Source organism: Neospora caninum, chromosome IV (genome assembly GCF_000208865.1).
Source record: "Neospora caninum Liverpool complete genome, chromosome IV".
NCBI classification, from domain to species: Eukaryota; Apicomplexa; class Conoidasida; order Eucoccidiorida; family Sarcocystidae; genus Neospora; species Neospora caninum.
This window is the reverse complement of record NC_018389.1, coordinates 664,572-680,952: the sequence shown is the minus strand read 5'-3', so window position 1 is coordinate 680,952 and position 16,381 is coordinate 664,572. Positions and strand designations below refer to the sequence as shown.

The window sequence follows — 16,381 nt, the reverse complement described above, 5'->3', positions numbered from 1 at the left end:
CTGCCACAGTTCGTTGCCGTCACGTTTTCCTCATGATTCGAGTCTCAAAAAATATTAGGGAGCGACAAAACAGTGTAAAGAGGGGAGACGGATGTGGTCTTTCACCTGTTGCCAAACTCACACATTTCGGCGAATAAGCACTGGCATGCGCACTCGGAGTCACCTTCTCTCTCTTTCTCTCCGTCTCTGTCTCCTCCCTCTCTTTCTCTCCGTCTCTCTCTCCTCCCTCTCTTTCTCTCCGTCTCTGTCTCCTTCTGTCGCCATGAGGTTTTCCGCTGTTCCTCTCTCTTCAGAATTTCTGTCACTGCCTGTTCCTCATTTCTGCTCGATAGAAGAGCCGGGCTCTACCGACCTTGCCTCTTCTTCGTCGGCGTGTCATGCACCCTGTGTCCATATCTGCAGTGTTGGACACAAGATGCGTGACAAACTCTCGTCTTCCAGTCGAGTCAAATCTAAGGATGCGCCCTATACCCATATATATATATATATATATATATATATATATATATGGGTATATGGACTATGGCGAACTGCACTCAAGGAGACAAGTAGGCCGTTCTGGAGACTCTTTTATATTTAAGCCTACTATTAATTTGTGTGCATGTATATGTTTGTGCGTTTGTGGATATATACGTCGCTGGATGTGTGTTTGTTTTCACGTCTGTTGTTTGTGTGCAGTTTCCGCAATGACCTTGAAGAGACGTTCACGTTGGACAGCGACGCGTATCAGTTTTTGATTGATTCTTTGGACGAGACGCTTCTCTTTTGGTTGAATCAAGAGAACGCGTCGTCGTCGTCGTCGCTGACTCCAGAGGATTTCCCAGACTGGCAGGTGCACAGACAAGACATCCTGGATCGCCTGGTCAGCTTGCGAAACGCGCGTGTCCTCCGTTCACTCCCGGTCATTTATCACCTGGACGTGTCTGCGATGTACCCCAACATCATCCTCACGCATCGACTCCAACCTCCTGCGGTCGTCGACGAGGAATTCTGTAGCCAATGCCCGTTCTCCAAAGAAGGTGAAAAAAAAGAGCTGCGAAAAGCGACACAGGCATGATCACGATGTCATGATCTCTAGTATGTTGTGTCTTGTGTCTTCTCTACTCCCTCTCTTTCACCTCGTCGCTCTTTCTCGGTCGTTTCGTTTTCCCGTCCTTGCACATTCCCTTGTGTATGTGTTTCTACCTTTGTCGCCTTCCTTTCTCTCTCACGATTGCTCTCCCTTTTTTTCTCACTACTTCTTTCTTTCTCTTTCTCCTCCCTTTGTATTTCTCTCTCCTTTCTCAACGTTTATCCTTTTCCTGTCGGTCATTCGGTGCGTGTTTCCCGCTTTGTTTCCCCGTTTTGCCAGTTTCTCGTCTTCACGTTCCTCGCGCTTTTTGCGGGTTTTTCTTCTCCGTGCAGCCGCGCTGTGTCAGCGGCGGATGACGTGGCGCCGGAAACTGGAAGTCTCGCCCGCCGAGAAGGGACACATTCTGCCGCTGCAGCAGAAGCTTAAGATGAAACTTTTCGAGGTGACCGGCGACCGCAGGGAGAAGGCGTCGCAGGCTGCGAAGGAAGCTCAGGGCGAGGACGAGGCGAGCGAGGACGACTGGGAAGAAGACGAAGAAGGCGAGAAGAAGAAGCGAGGCCGAGAAGGATTTGGAAGGGAAGAGACGCAGGCCGCCCGCGCGACAAAAAAGACGTGGACAGAGTTGACTGAGAAACAGAAACACATGGAACTCATCAAAGTCGTGAAAGACTTCTCTCTCAAGGCGTACAAGAAAACCAAGATGCAAAAGGTAACCACCTAGAGCGATGCCGGCGAACGGTTTGTCCCCAGCGCAGCGGAGGCAATCTTCTTCTCGCTCTCAATTCCTCGCTTCCTTCGGTTTGCTGGGTCTTGCCTTCAGGAAGTGGACCAGGAGGCGATTGTGTGTCAGCGGGAGAATCCGTTCTACGTCGACACCGTGCGAGCGTTCCGAGACCGACGTTACATTTTCAAGAGACGGCTGAAGGCTGCGGAACGCCTTCGGGAGAAACTGGAGAGAGAAGGCGGAACTTTCCAAGAAAAGAAGGATGCCGACGTGAGTCTCCATCGCCTTTCTCTTTGGGCCTTCTTCTCTCGGTGCTGGGCTGGCGCGCGCCTCGCGCGTCTCACGTTTTCTCCGCAAGCGTCTCGACACCATCCTATTGCTCTTTGCCTTCCCACGTTTTTCCGGCGTTCTCTTCTGATCTCGACCGTGGACAAAACGTTGAGTATCTCTTTGTGGTGCTTGGTCCGTCTCTCTCTCGTTGCCGGAGTTTTGCCTCCTGTGTGATCTCGGCTCTGCGGCCTTTTTCCCTTCTGTGTTTCCCTTCAGGACGTCATTCTGCTGAACGACTCTCTGCAACTCGCGCACAAGTGCATCCTCAACTCGTTCTACGGATACGTGAAGCGCGACGCTGCAAGGTGGTACTCCATGCAGATGGGCGCCGTCGTGACGAAGGCAGGTGCTGACATCATTCAGGGCGCGAAGTAAGGCCTTCTCGAAAGTCCAGGACACATCCCGCGGCGGCGCGCGGGGGCGGGAAAGGAACGGGGAACCAGGGACACACGCAGGAGTCGGACTTCGCCGAAGAGCAGAGCCGCGGAGAGAGGGAGGTTCAGAGTGTTGAGGACAGGCGCCAGCTTAGACGGCTCCGGCGCGGGTCAGGCGAAGCGCATTTTCTTGAAATGAGACTCCTAAGGCCAGAAAAAAAGGCGAAAAATCGGCGACGCCGCACACGACGAGGAGAGCCCGCGCCCGCCTGAGAAGCCGGCTCGCCTTTTTTTGGTTTCGAAAAGAGAGACTTTTATTTCCGACTGTCGTTTCTCTTCCTGGCGCTCGTTCCCCAGTCCGGCGGCCGTCTGTCGAGCCCTCACCTTTAGGCTAAGTCTGTGTTTTGGCGTCAGAGCTACATCGTTTCGAGCAGAACCTTTGCGTCGCTTGGCGAGGGGTTTGAGGTCAGAGCAGGGGATCTCGCGCGTGGCGCTTCCGTGTCGTGAGGGCGACCTCGGTTTTTCCTTGACTGCCGCGTGTGTGTCTCTCCGCAGAAACATGATTGACGGCTTGGGAGTGACCATGGAACTCGACACAGACGGCATTTGGTGCATGCTGCCGCAAAAGTTTCCGCAAAAGTACGTCTTCCACGACAAGTCGGGGAAGGAGTTCCGCTTCGAGTTTCCCACGACGATTCTGAATCAAGACGTCCATCGCCGGTACACCAACGATCAGTACCTCGACTTTGACGAAGAGACGCAAACGTTCAAGCGCCAAGTCCGCAATGAGGTGTACTTCGAGCTCGACGGCCCCTGGAGAGCCATGTTCCTCCCCGCCAGCGAAAAGAGCGACGATCTGCTCAAGAAACGGTAGGAATCTCGAGAAAGAAGAGAAAAAGAAGCGAATGGAAGAATACGCAGAAAGGAAAAGAGAGGCGAACGTGGAAGAGGGAGAAGGAAGGCAGGAGAGACTGGGCAGAACGCAGGCTGAAACGGGGCGGGCGGAGACGCAGCGAGTCGAAGAAGTCAGGGAGAAGAACAATGCAGAAAAGGGGCAAACAGGAAACAAAGAAAAGGAGACAACGGGGCAGAACGGACTGACTGTTGGTGACGGATATAGGGCCCAGCTGGACGGGAACTGTTTTTTGCCGCGCATGTGGCGCGACTGTCTCGATACGCGACATCGGTTTTTCTCTTCTCTCTGTTTGTCCTCACCTGCAACTCGCCTCTCCTCCCGCTCTCCTCTCTCTCGCCTTTCTCTCTCTTCTTCTCTGGCTTTTTTCCCATCAGTTTCTCTCTTTTCTTTTCCCTTTTCTTTGTCAGATACGTGATCTTTGCGCAGGACGGCTCGATTTCGGAGTTGAAGGGTTTCGAGGTGAAGCGTCGCGGGGAGTTGCAGATCGTTAAGTTGTTTCAGACGGAAGTTTTCCCCAAGTTGATTGAAGGGAAGACGAAGGAGGAGGCGTACCGCGCCGCGGCGGCGGTCGCGTATCGGTATCGAGATCTCCTGACTAGCCAAGGAGTCTCTGTGCAGGACGACGAGGACTTGGAGGAGCTGATTGTGACGAAGAAGGTTCTCGGCAAGCCTGTCGTCTCTCAGGGCTTGGGAAAGAGCATGAGCATCACCACTGGCAAGCGCCTCGCGGAGCTTCTCAGAAACGAAACGTACCTCACCGACGCCCCCGTCAGCACGCAGTACATTGTCGTCAACCGCCCCGTCGGCGTGGAGAAGACTGCGCGCGCTGTCCCCGTCCAGCTGTTTCACTCGAGTCCAGAGACCAAGGCGTTCTACTACCAAAAATGGCTGAACCTGACGCCCACATCGGTCTCTTCCTTCTCTGCTTCGGGGCAAACCTTTGGCGGAGCAGGAGACGCCGGGGCGTCGGCGGCGAACACTCTCGCGCTGGCGTCCATCGACATTCGCCAACTGATCGACTGGTCGTACTACTCGGAGCGCCTCGACGTTCAGTTCCAGAAGATCCTCTGCATTCCGGCGATGCGCCAAGGCCTTCCCAACCCGATTCCAGAAGTCGCCGTCCCCGAGTGGCTGAAGAAGCAACAAGCAACGAACAATCCGCTGCAGGCCAAGATGGAGCATTTCTTCCGCTGGAAGAAGAACAAGCTCGAGAACGCCCCCGAGTCCCCGCGGGCGGAGGCGAAAGGCGAGAGGGGCGAAGCGGAGACGCAGGAACGCCCTCCGAGCGCGGACGACTTGTTTGGAGACGAAGAGACCGTCGTGGACGTCGAGAACATCACAGAGGCGAACGGCGTGCGCAGAAAACCTTCGGAGGAAGACAAGCTCCTGCAGACCCAGCGAGAAGAACGCGAACGCCAGGCGAAACAGCGCCGCGAAGAAAAACGAATGTGGAAGCACGACGTCGGCGCTTGGGTCGCTGCGCAAAAACAAAAGTGGAAACAACAGCGCGAGGTATAACCGTGTGTCTCTTTACTCGACAAGAGACCGTGTCCAGACACAAATGCCCTCTCCTCGCGTGGATGGCCAGATCGAAATAGTTCACACATCTCGTGCTTAAGGCCGTGTGCAGCCTCCGATGAGACGCGAGACGCAACGACCTCGAGATGTATATCTCGGCTTCAACAGCAAAAAGCCAGAGCACACGTTTTTTGTGTACTTTGTTGGCATCCACACACACCTACATTTTTGTCTCTAAAGTGTGTGTATAGAGTTAAAAAGGAGTTCCTGGGTGGTCTTCCGCTCGTTTCCCGCCCTGTGGTCGCTTTCGCCCTTCCGTTTCTGCGTCTGTTTCGCACGTTTTGCCGATGGCTCTTCTGTTCGTCTGTTTCAGCACTTGCGTCAGTCTCGCGCCTTCAGCGCCGTCCAGCGCCTCCCGGCCGGTCTCACCCCCGCCGTCCTGACGCGAAACCTGGGAGCGGTGAAGCTGATGAAGAACTGGGGTCTCTCGCTGCACGACGTCGCGCTTCTTCTGACGCAGCCCTGGCACTTGTTCGACTTCTTCGTGGATCCACGGGTGAGTGTTTCCTCCGAAGCTCTTCTCTCTTGGCCAGGCGGGAGGGAGGGACGGGGTTGCGCCGAGAGACGCTTCCTCTTTTTCGCGACTTCCGCGAGAGAGCGAGAGAGAGACTTGGCGGGTTCCGCCCTCTCCTGGTCTGCAGGCGAAAGCGCTCCCTGTCCGGCGGGGAGGAAACACGTCGATCTGTGGGGCGCGTGCTGGTCCGCTCGCAGCGTCTTTCTGTCCGTCCTGGACTTTGAACGTTTTCTGGTGAGTCCGTGTCCGGCAAAGGCTGGACCTCCCCAAAACAAAACATCTCTCCCGGGTGTTTGCTTCCCCTGCGCCTCTGCGCTCTCTGCAGGATCCAGGCCTCTTCTACTGTCGGGTCTCTACCGACGCGTCGCGCGGCTTCTACACCGTCCCCGTCCAGGTGTACAGGCAGGTGTTTCTGAACACGAAGCGAGACATTGGCGAGTTGCTGCAAGACCGAAACATCCTCTCGCCCGACGCCGACATTTCCTTGAAACCCCTCCGCGGTGTCTTTGCGCTGCCGCGAGGCATGCGGCAGCACGACCTGGTCGAAATGACCATGCCCGAGAGTCTCTTCCAGAGAGAAAAGAACAAGCTGCCTTCGCTGTTCTACAGTGAAACTGCAGCGATCTACGAGACGGAGGTGAGAACGAAAGAGGGGGGGGAAGAGACGTTCCTCCCGGTCGTTGGCGACGGTTTGGTGAGTGGATGTACAGAGAGAGAGAGAGAGACAGAGAAAAGGTGTGCCAACGCGTTTCTGCGTCGTGCAAAGAGCACAAAACTCGGAAGAACCCGAGGACGAGAACGGTTTCGCGGAACAGGCCCACCGCAGATGGAGCCTGGTGGCGAGGCGAGCGCTGAAGACTGCGGAGCACGTATCGCCGGCCGAGCCACGTTGTTTCGCGGATTTTCGCGACGTGCCGTCAAACACGCGTTGTCCCTGCCTTCGCGCTCGTTTCCGTTTTCGAAACAGATTCCCCTCGACTTCCAGTTCCTGTCGAAAGTTGGAAACACCATGCTGGTCGGCTCCACCGAGCTCGACGACGGTGAGGAGCGGGGAAATCGGCGAGAAGCCGAAACGTGAGAGCCGGGCGCGCAGCAGAGCCTGGCAGCAGCAAGCGAAGGTCAAAAAAACCAGACGCTTCGCGCAAACGGCGGACAGGCACATTGCTCCACACAGGAGCAGAACAACGGCTGTCTTCAGCATTGCGGTTTCCCCTCTGTAACACTCTCTTTTGTGCGCGTCCGTGCATACATTTCTGCAGGTTATGTGTTTCGCTGCATGCCTCGTTCCGCAGTTCTTCCCGCGCCAATGTTTCTATATGAGCATATATGGCTGCGTGTTTATCATGGCGGAGGATCCACAAGTCTTGGACGAGATGTGGAAAGCCTTTGGAGGTTTCAAGAAAGCTGTGAACAAAGGCTTCCTTGACTAAACTGAGGAGTCAGTGCCTCTCTGCTTTCTCTGTTCTCGTGTTTTCCTGCGTGCAGCGCTTCGCGGCACAGACGGGCGTTTTCGTTCTCCGTTTCTCTCGCGGTTTTCCTCTTCGTCGCGATCGTCCTTCTCCTCTCTCGCTTCGTCCTCTTCCTACTTGCCTTCCGTCTCGCCGATTTTCGTCCACATTTTCCACCACAGCCCACCGACCGCTTCAGCCGCCTCGCCTTCGCCCGACAGGATCTTCGCGGCCGTGTACGAGCCCAAGCAAGAGGCTGCTTTCTTCTTTGGGGGGGCGGTCAACGAGGGAAACGTTGCGCGCGTCGAAGCGAAGGACGTGAGGGACCGGTTTCTCGCCACGCTCTCGCAGGCGCTTCAGCGGAAACGCGGAGAGAGGACCGAGGACGAGATGCGTGCAGAGGGTGCGCCGGCGCCAAGCAGCCAAAGCGACTGCGGCTTCAGCCAGACGACCGAGACGCAGGGAGCGCAGAGCCAGGCGAGCTCTCTCGCGTTTGCGTCCCAAGCGCAGAGAAGCGAAGACGAAGAAGAGGTTGATGGGATCGAGGCGATCGACGAGCGAGATTTGGAGGCTTTCTCGGCCTCGTTCCAGAACTTGCGTCGCCCGCCAGTGCTGCGTCTCTCTTCTTCGTCGCCGCACCGCTCCGTGCAAACCGTGCTGCGCGACATCGAGACGCACCTGCGAGAGCGTCAGCGACGGCCTTCGGTTTCCCACTCCACTGCCTCGAAATCCGTCGTCTACCTCTGCTCCACGCTCCCTGCAGAGGCCGTCGGGAGTTGGGTCTTGCCGGCGCACCGCCTCTCGCCCTCAGGGCGCGGAGACAGTCTCCCCGTCGTGGCGTGTCCCGGCCTCGACCGCAGACTGGCCAGAATCAAGAAGAGCAACTTTGCAGAGTAAGCAAAGGGGCGGCAAAACGCGCGGGGCGAGATCGAGACGACCCACGCCCGCCTTATGTTACAGTCTCGGTCGCAGCGATTGAGTGGCGAATGTGTCGCGCTCCGCCGCGTCTCCACACCCTTTTCTTTCTCGTCTTCCGTCTGCGTTGTCTCGCCCTCAGGGAGTGCTTGCGCGAGTCCATCTCCCTCCTGTTTTGGCAGCACCGCATCTTCGAGGAGTCGCTCTGGGTCTCCCGTCTCTTCTCCTTCCCTCTCGGAACTCTCTTGGGCCTCGCCTCGCCCCGCCGTTCGTCGCCGTCATCTCTCCTTTTCTCTTCTTCGGGGCAGCCGGTCTGTGCGCCTCACACGCGCCTGCTCTTCGATCTCCACTTCGCGCAGCTCCTGCGTGAGCGGAAAGGGATTCTGTGGGGAGGGCGCCCAGATCTGCTGCATGCAGTTCCGCAGGTATCGCCTTTGCTGCCAGCGTCTCCGAAGCACGGCCTGCGCGACGCGCGAGACGCAGACGCCCCCGAGTTCTCTCTGGGTCTCAAAGTCGAAAGAGATGTTGACCTGGGAAATGCCCGCCTGAGTGCCCTCAACCACGCCGACTACGACCTCGCCTCGAGCATCACGCCCATCGTCGAACCTGGAATCTACCGCTCCGTCTGCTTTGAAATTCTCCTCAACGACTCGGTGAGACTGCGAAACGAAGTCGCGGCACCTTTCTCGAGGAAGTCCCTGTGGCGACTGGGTTCCGTGTTCTCGCCCGGCTTTTTCCCCGCCTCCCTTATACTCGCAAACGGGGCGAGTCAAACGTCCAGGCCGCGAGTCTCTCGGACCCCACTCCACCCGCGGATATCGTTCTTCGTTGGGGACCGTCAAAACCTGTGTGTCGTCAAAACTGTGTCCAGAAATGCCGTACCCACGCCCCCGCCGAGCGTCCCCCGAAAACTGGGGGAAGAGTCGGCGCCGAGAGAACTCTGTGTGGTGGAGGGGATCTCTCCCTCGTGGGGCCTGGTCTGGGGGCTGAAAAATTGTGTAAAAATACTCGGAGAGGCCAGAGGTATTCCTGGACTTTTTCGGCGCTTGATATGGTGATGACGTCGCTCCCGTGTGTGTCGTCTTTTGTCTTCTCAAGCTCATCTTCAACAGCGTGCGTCTCTGCGACAAGATCGATCCCGAATTCACCACTGCGTCGGACTGGCTGAACCGCGAAAGCAAATCGCTGAATGCTGTCCGACGCGAAACGCTGCTGAAGAAGGAAGAGCATCAGTCGCTCTCCTCGCCGCGTCGAGAGACAGAGAGCGAAGAGCGGAGGAAGCGCGGCCAGAAGGGAATAAACGAAGAGCTCCAGGAGAAGGACTACGACGCCAACGGACCCGACGAGAGTCTCGCGGACTTCCACTCTACGAGCCAGTTCCACCCTGCAGCGTTTCGAGTGAGGAGAAAACGGAGATGCATGCAAGGGATGCAAGGGACAAGAAAAAGAGGCGACACGGCCTTGCGGCGGTAACCCAGGAAACGAAGCAGGAGGGGCGCGAGGCGATCTCCGTGGGCCAGCTTTTCAATCGAAGTGCAAAGGCAAACAGTGTGTGTGTCCTATCGCGTTGAAGTCCTCGCTTCAGACAAAAACTTGGTTGATGGAATGCATTCCTTTGCGTTTGCATTGGAGCGCTTGGCGAAAAGCGGGGGCTCTGGCCGTCCTGTTTACCACCTGAGACTTGCGCGCGGCGAGGGCCCGGGATGGAAGTCTCACGCCTGGGGTGCAAACGCGAAGAGCGGCTCCTCAGCTGGAAGCCGAAATCGTGGTCATGCGCGGGTGTTTTTGCCTCGCTTTCTCTCTCAGACTCTCGGCCGCAGTTTGGAGAAGCTCTACAGAGACCTTTCGTCGTTGCGTGGACGCGTCGCGTATCCCTCCGTTGTTCGGCACCTCGTCTCTCTGCCGAACTTCTTCTACGCCTGGGTCTGTAGCCCCGAGGCGCTCCTCTTCGATCCTGCTCTCCACCAAAAGGTAGCTGCACAAAACCTGCATGCACGCGTCACTTTCCGAAACCACTCACGGGTTCCCCGAATACCCGCGCTCGGGCGACACCGGAGAGACGAGAAGGGGAGATCCAAGTTCTCTCTTCGAGCCTTGGCTTCCCCGAAACGCCTCCTTCGGAGCTCGCGCCCTTGTGTCGCCCTTCCTCCCTCTTCTCCTCCCTCTTCTCCTCCCTCTTCTCCTCCCTCTTCTTCTCCCTCTTCTTCTCCCTCTTCTTCTCCCTCTTCTTCTCCCTCTTCTTCTTCTGTTTTTCCCTGTTTCTTCTTCTCCCTCTCTTCTTCTCGGTGTCCCGTGTTCCCCTCTGCGACGCGAGTCGGCCACGTCCGCCCACCGTCTCTTCTGGCGTCTCTGCAGGTTCTTCGCTACTGCACTGTCTACTTCTCTCTCTTTTTGTCGGAGTTGTCGGAGCGGCGCAACCTCTCGGTGGTGTTTGCGAACCCGCGGCGGCTGCTGGTCGCCACGCCGCACGTGCTGCTGAGCGAGGGCGAGAAGCAGTTGCGGTCCGTCATCGGCCACCTGAACAGCACGGCGCTCTTCGACGCGCTGCCCGTCACCGTCTCCTCCGCCTTCGTCGCCGTCGCTCAGCTCGACGCGTCCTCCTGGATCGGGTACAAGGAGATCTTCGACGAGCGCGAAGCGGAGCGAGAAGGCGGGCGAGGGGCGCAAGAGAGAGAAAACGCGGGGGCTGGGAGAGGCCGAGAAGCGTGGCGAGGGGAGATCGACGAGATCTTTGGCCGACGAGAACAAGCAGACCGCGCCGATTCAAGAGGCCGAAGGAGGTCCCCCGCCGACGGAGAGGCTGAGAGTGAAGACGACGTTGAGGAAGATATGGAGGAGGACGTTGAGGAAGATATGGAGGAAGATATGGAGGAGGACGGGAGAGACGGCTCCGAAGATGGAGATGGCCTTGCGCCGTTCTCGCCTGTCGAAGACCACTTGGTGTTTTTGTGTTGTCTGCCTGCACCACTCCGGCGCTTCCTGTCGGCGTTGATGGACCGCATTGTGCTCTCGCCCCTCCAGAACTTCTACAAGAAAATCTTTGAGGAAGAAGACGACGTCGCCCCCAATCCAGACAGGGACGCGCTCGACGGCCTCGGCAATCACCTGCCGCAAGCGCTGCTGCTCATGTCTCCGGAGGAGACGAAGAAGGCCATTCGCGGATTTGTCGCGAAGCTCTGGTTCGATCCCCAAGACTTGGTTTTCACCTGCGAGGGCGAGGAAGTGGAAGCGCGGGGGCGAGAGCGCGGCGACGAGGACGGAGACGGACGCTCAGGCGGCCCCAGGAAAGCCAAGAAGCTCCAGCTGCTGAGGCAGGCAGTGGAAAACGGAGACGAACTGTCTCTCTTCTCGCATGTGCTGCTCTGCCTCGAAGATCCACGGTTTCTCCTCAACCGTAAGCTCGCGGAACTCGACTCCCTGCGTGTCTCTCTGGTGGGGCTCTCGCGATGGCCCTCCACAAGGCCCTCCAGGCCTTCTTGCGCGTTCTGGATCTTTGAACTTTTTGGCGCCTCTCCTCTGTTTTTTCCTGTGTCGCCTTTCAAAGGCGTCGCATATCTCATCGACAGCCGCATTTTTCTCGTTTGGTTCGTGTCCTCGCAGACTACGGCGACTCGGCGGACGGAGCAGACGGCGATCTCTCTTTCAAGTGCGTCTCCCCTTTTTCTTTCTCTCTTTTGATTGTTATTTTCTGTTTTCCCTTCCGCGCGTTTCTCCTTTGCCTTCTTGTGTCTCGAGATATCTCGCCCCTTTCTTCTGTTTCCCGGGCTCTCTTTTCTCGCCCTCTCGCTGTCTCCTTTTTCGCCGTAGAGATTCTCGGTGTCGCTGCTGTCCCTGTTGTTTCTGCAGGCAACTCGACTTCCCCAACCGCCTGGGCAGTCGTCTCCGCCACACAGGCGGGAACTGGCGTCTCGAGGCGGTGAAATTTCTTGTTCGTCTTCTCGCCATGGATCGAGCGATAGACTTCACTGTCGACAGTTGGGCTGAAGCATTCGACGTAAGACCGTCAAAACGGCAGACGCAGGCGAAACGCGCACCACCTGCGCCTTCGCGTTGAGGATCACGCTCGCGTCTCCTTTTTGCTTTGTTCGTCATGCATGCAACAAACGCCTCTGCGCGGGGTTCAGAGAGAGAAGCCAAGAAGGACAAACTACACAGCGTGCCGTCACAGACTCCCGCTCTCCCCTTACGCTTCCTCCTGGTCGCGCTTTGGTCTGTCTCTCGTCCTTTCTTTTCCCTGGGCCTTCTGTGTGTCTGCCTCTTCCTTCTCTCTCGCGTCTCTTCCGTACTCGTTTCTCGTTGTTCTTGCTTATCCTGCCTTTCCCCGTTCCTGCCTTTTTCAGGAGAGACGCCACGAGTTGTTCGCGTTGACGGGCGAGAGCGAATTCTGTCACCTCGCGTGGCGCAGTCCTCTCAAGTCACTGATGCTTCGGGACGTGGAGTGCGGAGCCTGTCACACGGTCGACGATCTGGATCTCCTTCTGTGCATCCGCGAAGAACAAGAAGTCCTCGAGAATGGAGAAGTTGTCGATTTCAAGACATGGTAAGGACGTAGAACGGCGATTAAAAGTGGAAGCAGTCTGCATCTTGTGCGCCAACCTCTCTTCGCGCCTACGTTTTTCGCATGCGACACGACATCCGCCTGCCGTCGGAATGGTCATGGCGCCTCTCTGGTCTCTCTCGTGTCAAAAGTGGAGAAAAGGTTTTTCGAACTCGCGTTTCTGAAAGGGAGCAGAAGGTGTGCAGATCTTCGAAGGCCTTCTTGTGGCGCTGTCCTCTCCGAGACGCTGTTCATGAGAGTCCTAGAATACCACGCTCTTCTGAGCTTTCCTCTCGTCGCCGGCACTTCCCAAAACCCCAGCCCGGCTACAAGGTATTTTGTTGTAGTTCGCTCGGTGCGGGAGCGATCTTCCCATGTTTTTCTCTTTCGATCGCCCCGTCTCTGCATGCATTTGACACAACCAGGGAGAGAGGAAGACCTTGATATCGCGCGCGCGCACCCGATGTGTCTCTGCGTGTTTTTGCAGCAACTGTCCTAGGTGCGGAGAAGCGTTTCCCGATCCCCTCGTCGAGGCGCTGCTCTACAGAGCTGTCGGCGAGAAGTACTACGCCTACGCGGTAAGGAGAGGAAATTCTTTTGCGTGCAGCAAATCCTGTCAGGGGGAGAGAAGCCAGGAAAATGGAGATTTGCAGGCGCAAGCCTGCCCACATTTGTCTGTGATTCAGTGCAGAAACGAGGGACAGCGGGGCAGCGGTGCGTCGCGTCACGCAAGTGTGATGTCGGGAAACACCTGGAGAGACGCCAGTGCGCCCAAGTCGAGACAAGCGCAGACTTTATAAACACATCTGTTGGTCTTCGTGCCACGTGTGTATGTCAAATATCGTGTTTCGCTATACACGTATCTTGGCAGTTACGTTTTTTGTGAGTCCACGGTGCCCGCAGGATCCTCCTGCACGTGCGCCTACGCGCTCCAAATGCGCATGTATTTGTATGGTGTTGTACGAAGCGGTTCACAGAGGGGCGCTCTTTTGATGAGAGATAGAGAGGCCTCTGAACTTTGTTGGTATCGTGTTTTTTCATTCACCTTTCTTCAGGCCCAAGATCATCCATGCTCTTCGTGCAACGCTGTGAATGCTCTGTATCGGCGAAGCAAGTGCCGGTGAGGACACCAAGTCAGAAAAACTCCGGTTTTTCTCTCAGGTTGGCGGGGTGTACATGCGCGGGCTTTTTCGAGCGACGCATTGATTGCTGTGTCGATACGCCTCTGTTCTCTGATGTTGTCCTTTTCGTGCGGTCTCCTCTCTGACTGGTGTCTCCGCTGTCTCCTGTCGGTCACGCCTGGTGTGCAGGTGCGGCAAGCCGCTGAAGCCGAGACTCAAGGAAGAGGACTGGGAGTAAGTTTTCTTATCCGACCAGGCGTCCACGCCGTCAACGCCTTCCGGGTCTGTCTGCAATTTCTTTCCTTCAAAAGAGAAAGAGAGATTTCAGAGGGAACACGCACGCAACAATCTCCTTGGCCTCGGCACACACTCCACATACACTCAAACTCCGCTTCCTCGAGTATACATGCATAAATTCATAGATCGTTCTGATGAGACATATATATATATATATATATATATATGTGAAAATGACATTTTTGGACTGGACTTCAGTTCCTGTTCAGACAAGTTGACTGGTGAATCCGAGCAATATATGCTGAGACTTGGGTCTACATATGCATATATATATGTATATGCACAACTATGTAGTGCATGTAAAAAAGGTTAGGTAGGATGCGTCAGTCTTCTTTTCTCCAACACACGGGTTGACGGCAACAGCACGAAATTTGGGAGTACGGCGTGTGAACCGTACACACACGTTTGTGGGTGGATGCGCATGCGTTGTATCGTCTGTGTTTCTTCTTGTGCAAATGTGCCTTTCCTTGCAGGGAATTCATCGAGTCCGTGCAAGAGTTCGCGGTGGAGATGGGATACGACAAACTTCAGTATCGTCTGGCCGCTCTTCAGCAAGCATGTTTGCTTCTTGGTGATGGGACATCTGCATAGACTCACAACAGCCACTCTTCTTGTTGTTTTCCCTCCCGTGGAGTTTTTTTGTTCAGGTTTCTCTCGTTTCCTGCCTTCCCGCGTTCCCTGTCTTGTCAATCGCTTTGGCTGTCCGTGCCTGTTTGCCCCGAGTTCGTGTACTGTGTGCGAGTCTGACGGCCCCGTTGTCACTCCTGTCTCGTGCGTCAGGATGCCGCATGTTCTCAAATCGAGAACAGGGAAGGCAACAGCAATCCAGGGCGTCTCATCAACCTTTACAGCGCGCAAAGGGAACGCTATAAAATACCACTGTATATCTAGAAACCGGAGTGCATACCTATGCATGTGTATGGGTGTGTATATGGATTTACGTGTGGGGTGTACACATCTCTGCATATCGGTGCTTTTTACGTGCACGCGTGCGGTGGACAACTTTGGAGGCCTTTTACGGCGGTAGTCGCCTCCCTCTGGAGCTCAAACTTTTGAAAAGAACTGGTTGAGTGTTTTCTCAGTCACAGCTGGGGCCTCCTGACTTCACTCTATCTTTGGGACAGCGCCGCCTCACGAGACACTTTTGCAGAGAACTCCTCAAGTCTGAGTCGGTGCACGAACGTGCCTGGCCTGGAAGCACAGAGCGCCGATTTGATCTTGCTGGGATGTTCCGCATCTCTCTAGCCACACATACTCCGAAGAGAGAGGCTCTGTTCACCTGATTTCTTGTCCAGCAGATTCGGTTCCTTCTTGTGAGTTTTGTCGGCGGGGTAGGAACTGGGTACAGGTTCATAATGTCCTCGGTAGGAATGCATGGGCTTGCAAAAGAAAGATTCGAGTCTTAAGTACGGCCACGACTACATTTCTACCAAGGGCTGTACCCCGCTCAGGTGAAGAATCAGAAGTCCCCGTAGCCTTCGTCACAGAGAAGTGTTGAAAGTAGAAAGAACTCGAAATGTGGGAGTCGCGCAAACTAATGAGGGTCTCCAAACAGTTTCCCTCGCTCGCCCGACAAGCGTTCCGGACCGCGGCGTTACGCGTGTTTGCGAAAATATAGAATATCAGACCTAACACTAATTAACTAAGTTAAACAATACAGGGTTGAACTGTGTAAATCTCATTGTGTTATGGTTCTATCGCAATCCATTGAGATTACCAAGTTACGGCTTTGGGCTTGTGGGAGTCTCTCAGTAACTCGCTGAGTGCTTGTACGGTTACGGCGTACGCGGTCAGTCTCTCTAGCGATGGGCCAGAAGGCAACAGTTTTGGCGAATCGTGAAAGCGTTACACTTTCACACGACATGTCGTTGTGAGAAGAGCATCACTCCTAGCGTTCTGCTGGGTCGGTGTCGAGGCGTTGAACCCACGTCTCCTTGCCAGTTTTTAATCTCCGCTCAGACGCGTTCTCGTTGGCAAGGCGAAAAGCGGTTTTGGCGCGGAGGAGAGAAATCCTCCTTCTTTTGCGAAGAGGCAGCGTCGTCCACACGATGAGATTACTCTGTTGAAGGCATCTACACTGTGAAGCGACACGCAACCAAAAAAGAATCGCTACGAAAGACGAGGCCTGTGCGAGTTGGGAAACATAGCCCCAACACCCGATTTCCTCCACGTTCAACCGCCTATTTGCAGCATGCTCCCTCTATTCCGCCTCTCCCCTTCCAGTGCATACTGGAAACTCCGCGGCGACGACGCGGTGTTCCGAGACATGTTTTCGGTGCGTACCTCCTCAAACCAGCTTCAATCCACATGTCCAGTGTACCGCTAAAAACGGGTTCAGTCCTGGACGCTTTCGGCCACACACGAAAACTCAGTCCGCCTTCGAGTCTCGGGGCCTGCTCCCAGACTCGAAGGATGGTCTCTGGCCACAGCGAAAAACGGTTCGCTCCTTTTCTTTAGTATGGCGCATCAAAACGCCACTTTCGCGATAAACATGACACAAGAACCCCTCCCTACAGACTGTCGCTTAAGCGCCAAACCCCCGTCGGTCTCAAAAC

General features: G+C 55.8%; 1 protein-coding gene across 1 annotated transcript in view; it reads left to right on the top strand.

The window, feature by feature from the left end:
• Window positions 1-14,417, top strand: part of NCLIV_010380 (DNA polymerase, related) — a gene marked incomplete at both ends in the record, with an annotated part of 21,392 nt that extends 6,975 nt beyond the window's left edge. The window contains 21 exons of the mRNA XM_003880553.1: window positions 679-1,019; window positions 1,405-1,781; window positions 1,893-2,066; window positions 2,343-2,497; window positions 3,056-3,370; window positions 3,824-4,928; window positions 5,308-5,490; window positions 5,834-6,145; window positions 6,476-6,548; window positions 6,994-7,849; window positions 8,014-8,524; window positions 8,970-9,269; window positions 9,678-9,842; window positions 10,227-11,265; window positions 11,472-11,517; window positions 11,718-11,865; window positions 12,212-12,411; window positions 12,896-12,986; window positions 13,464-13,528; window positions 13,719-13,763; window positions 14,300-14,417. Coding sequence (XP_003880602.1) covers window positions 679-1,019; window positions 1,405-1,781; window positions 1,893-2,066; window positions 2,343-2,497; window positions 3,056-3,370; window positions 3,824-4,928; window positions 5,308-5,490; window positions 5,834-6,145; window positions 6,476-6,548; window positions 6,994-7,849; window positions 8,014-8,524; window positions 8,970-9,269; window positions 9,678-9,842; window positions 10,227-11,265; window positions 11,472-11,517; window positions 11,718-11,865; window positions 12,212-12,411; window positions 12,896-12,986; window positions 13,464-13,528; window positions 13,719-13,763; window positions 14,300-14,417 — 6,619 coding nt within the window. The remainder of the gene's footprint in view (window positions 1-678; window positions 1,020-1,404; window positions 1,782-1,892; window positions 2,067-2,342; window positions 2,498-3,055; window positions 3,371-3,823; window positions 4,929-5,307; window positions 5,491-5,833; window positions 6,146-6,475; window positions 6,549-6,993; window positions 7,850-8,013; window positions 8,525-8,969; window positions 9,270-9,677; window positions 9,843-10,226; window positions 11,266-11,471; window positions 11,518-11,717; window positions 11,866-12,211; window positions 12,412-12,895; window positions 12,987-13,463; window positions 13,529-13,718; window positions 13,764-14,299) is intronic.
• Between the last annotated feature and the right edge of the window lie 1,964 nt (window positions 14,418-16,381).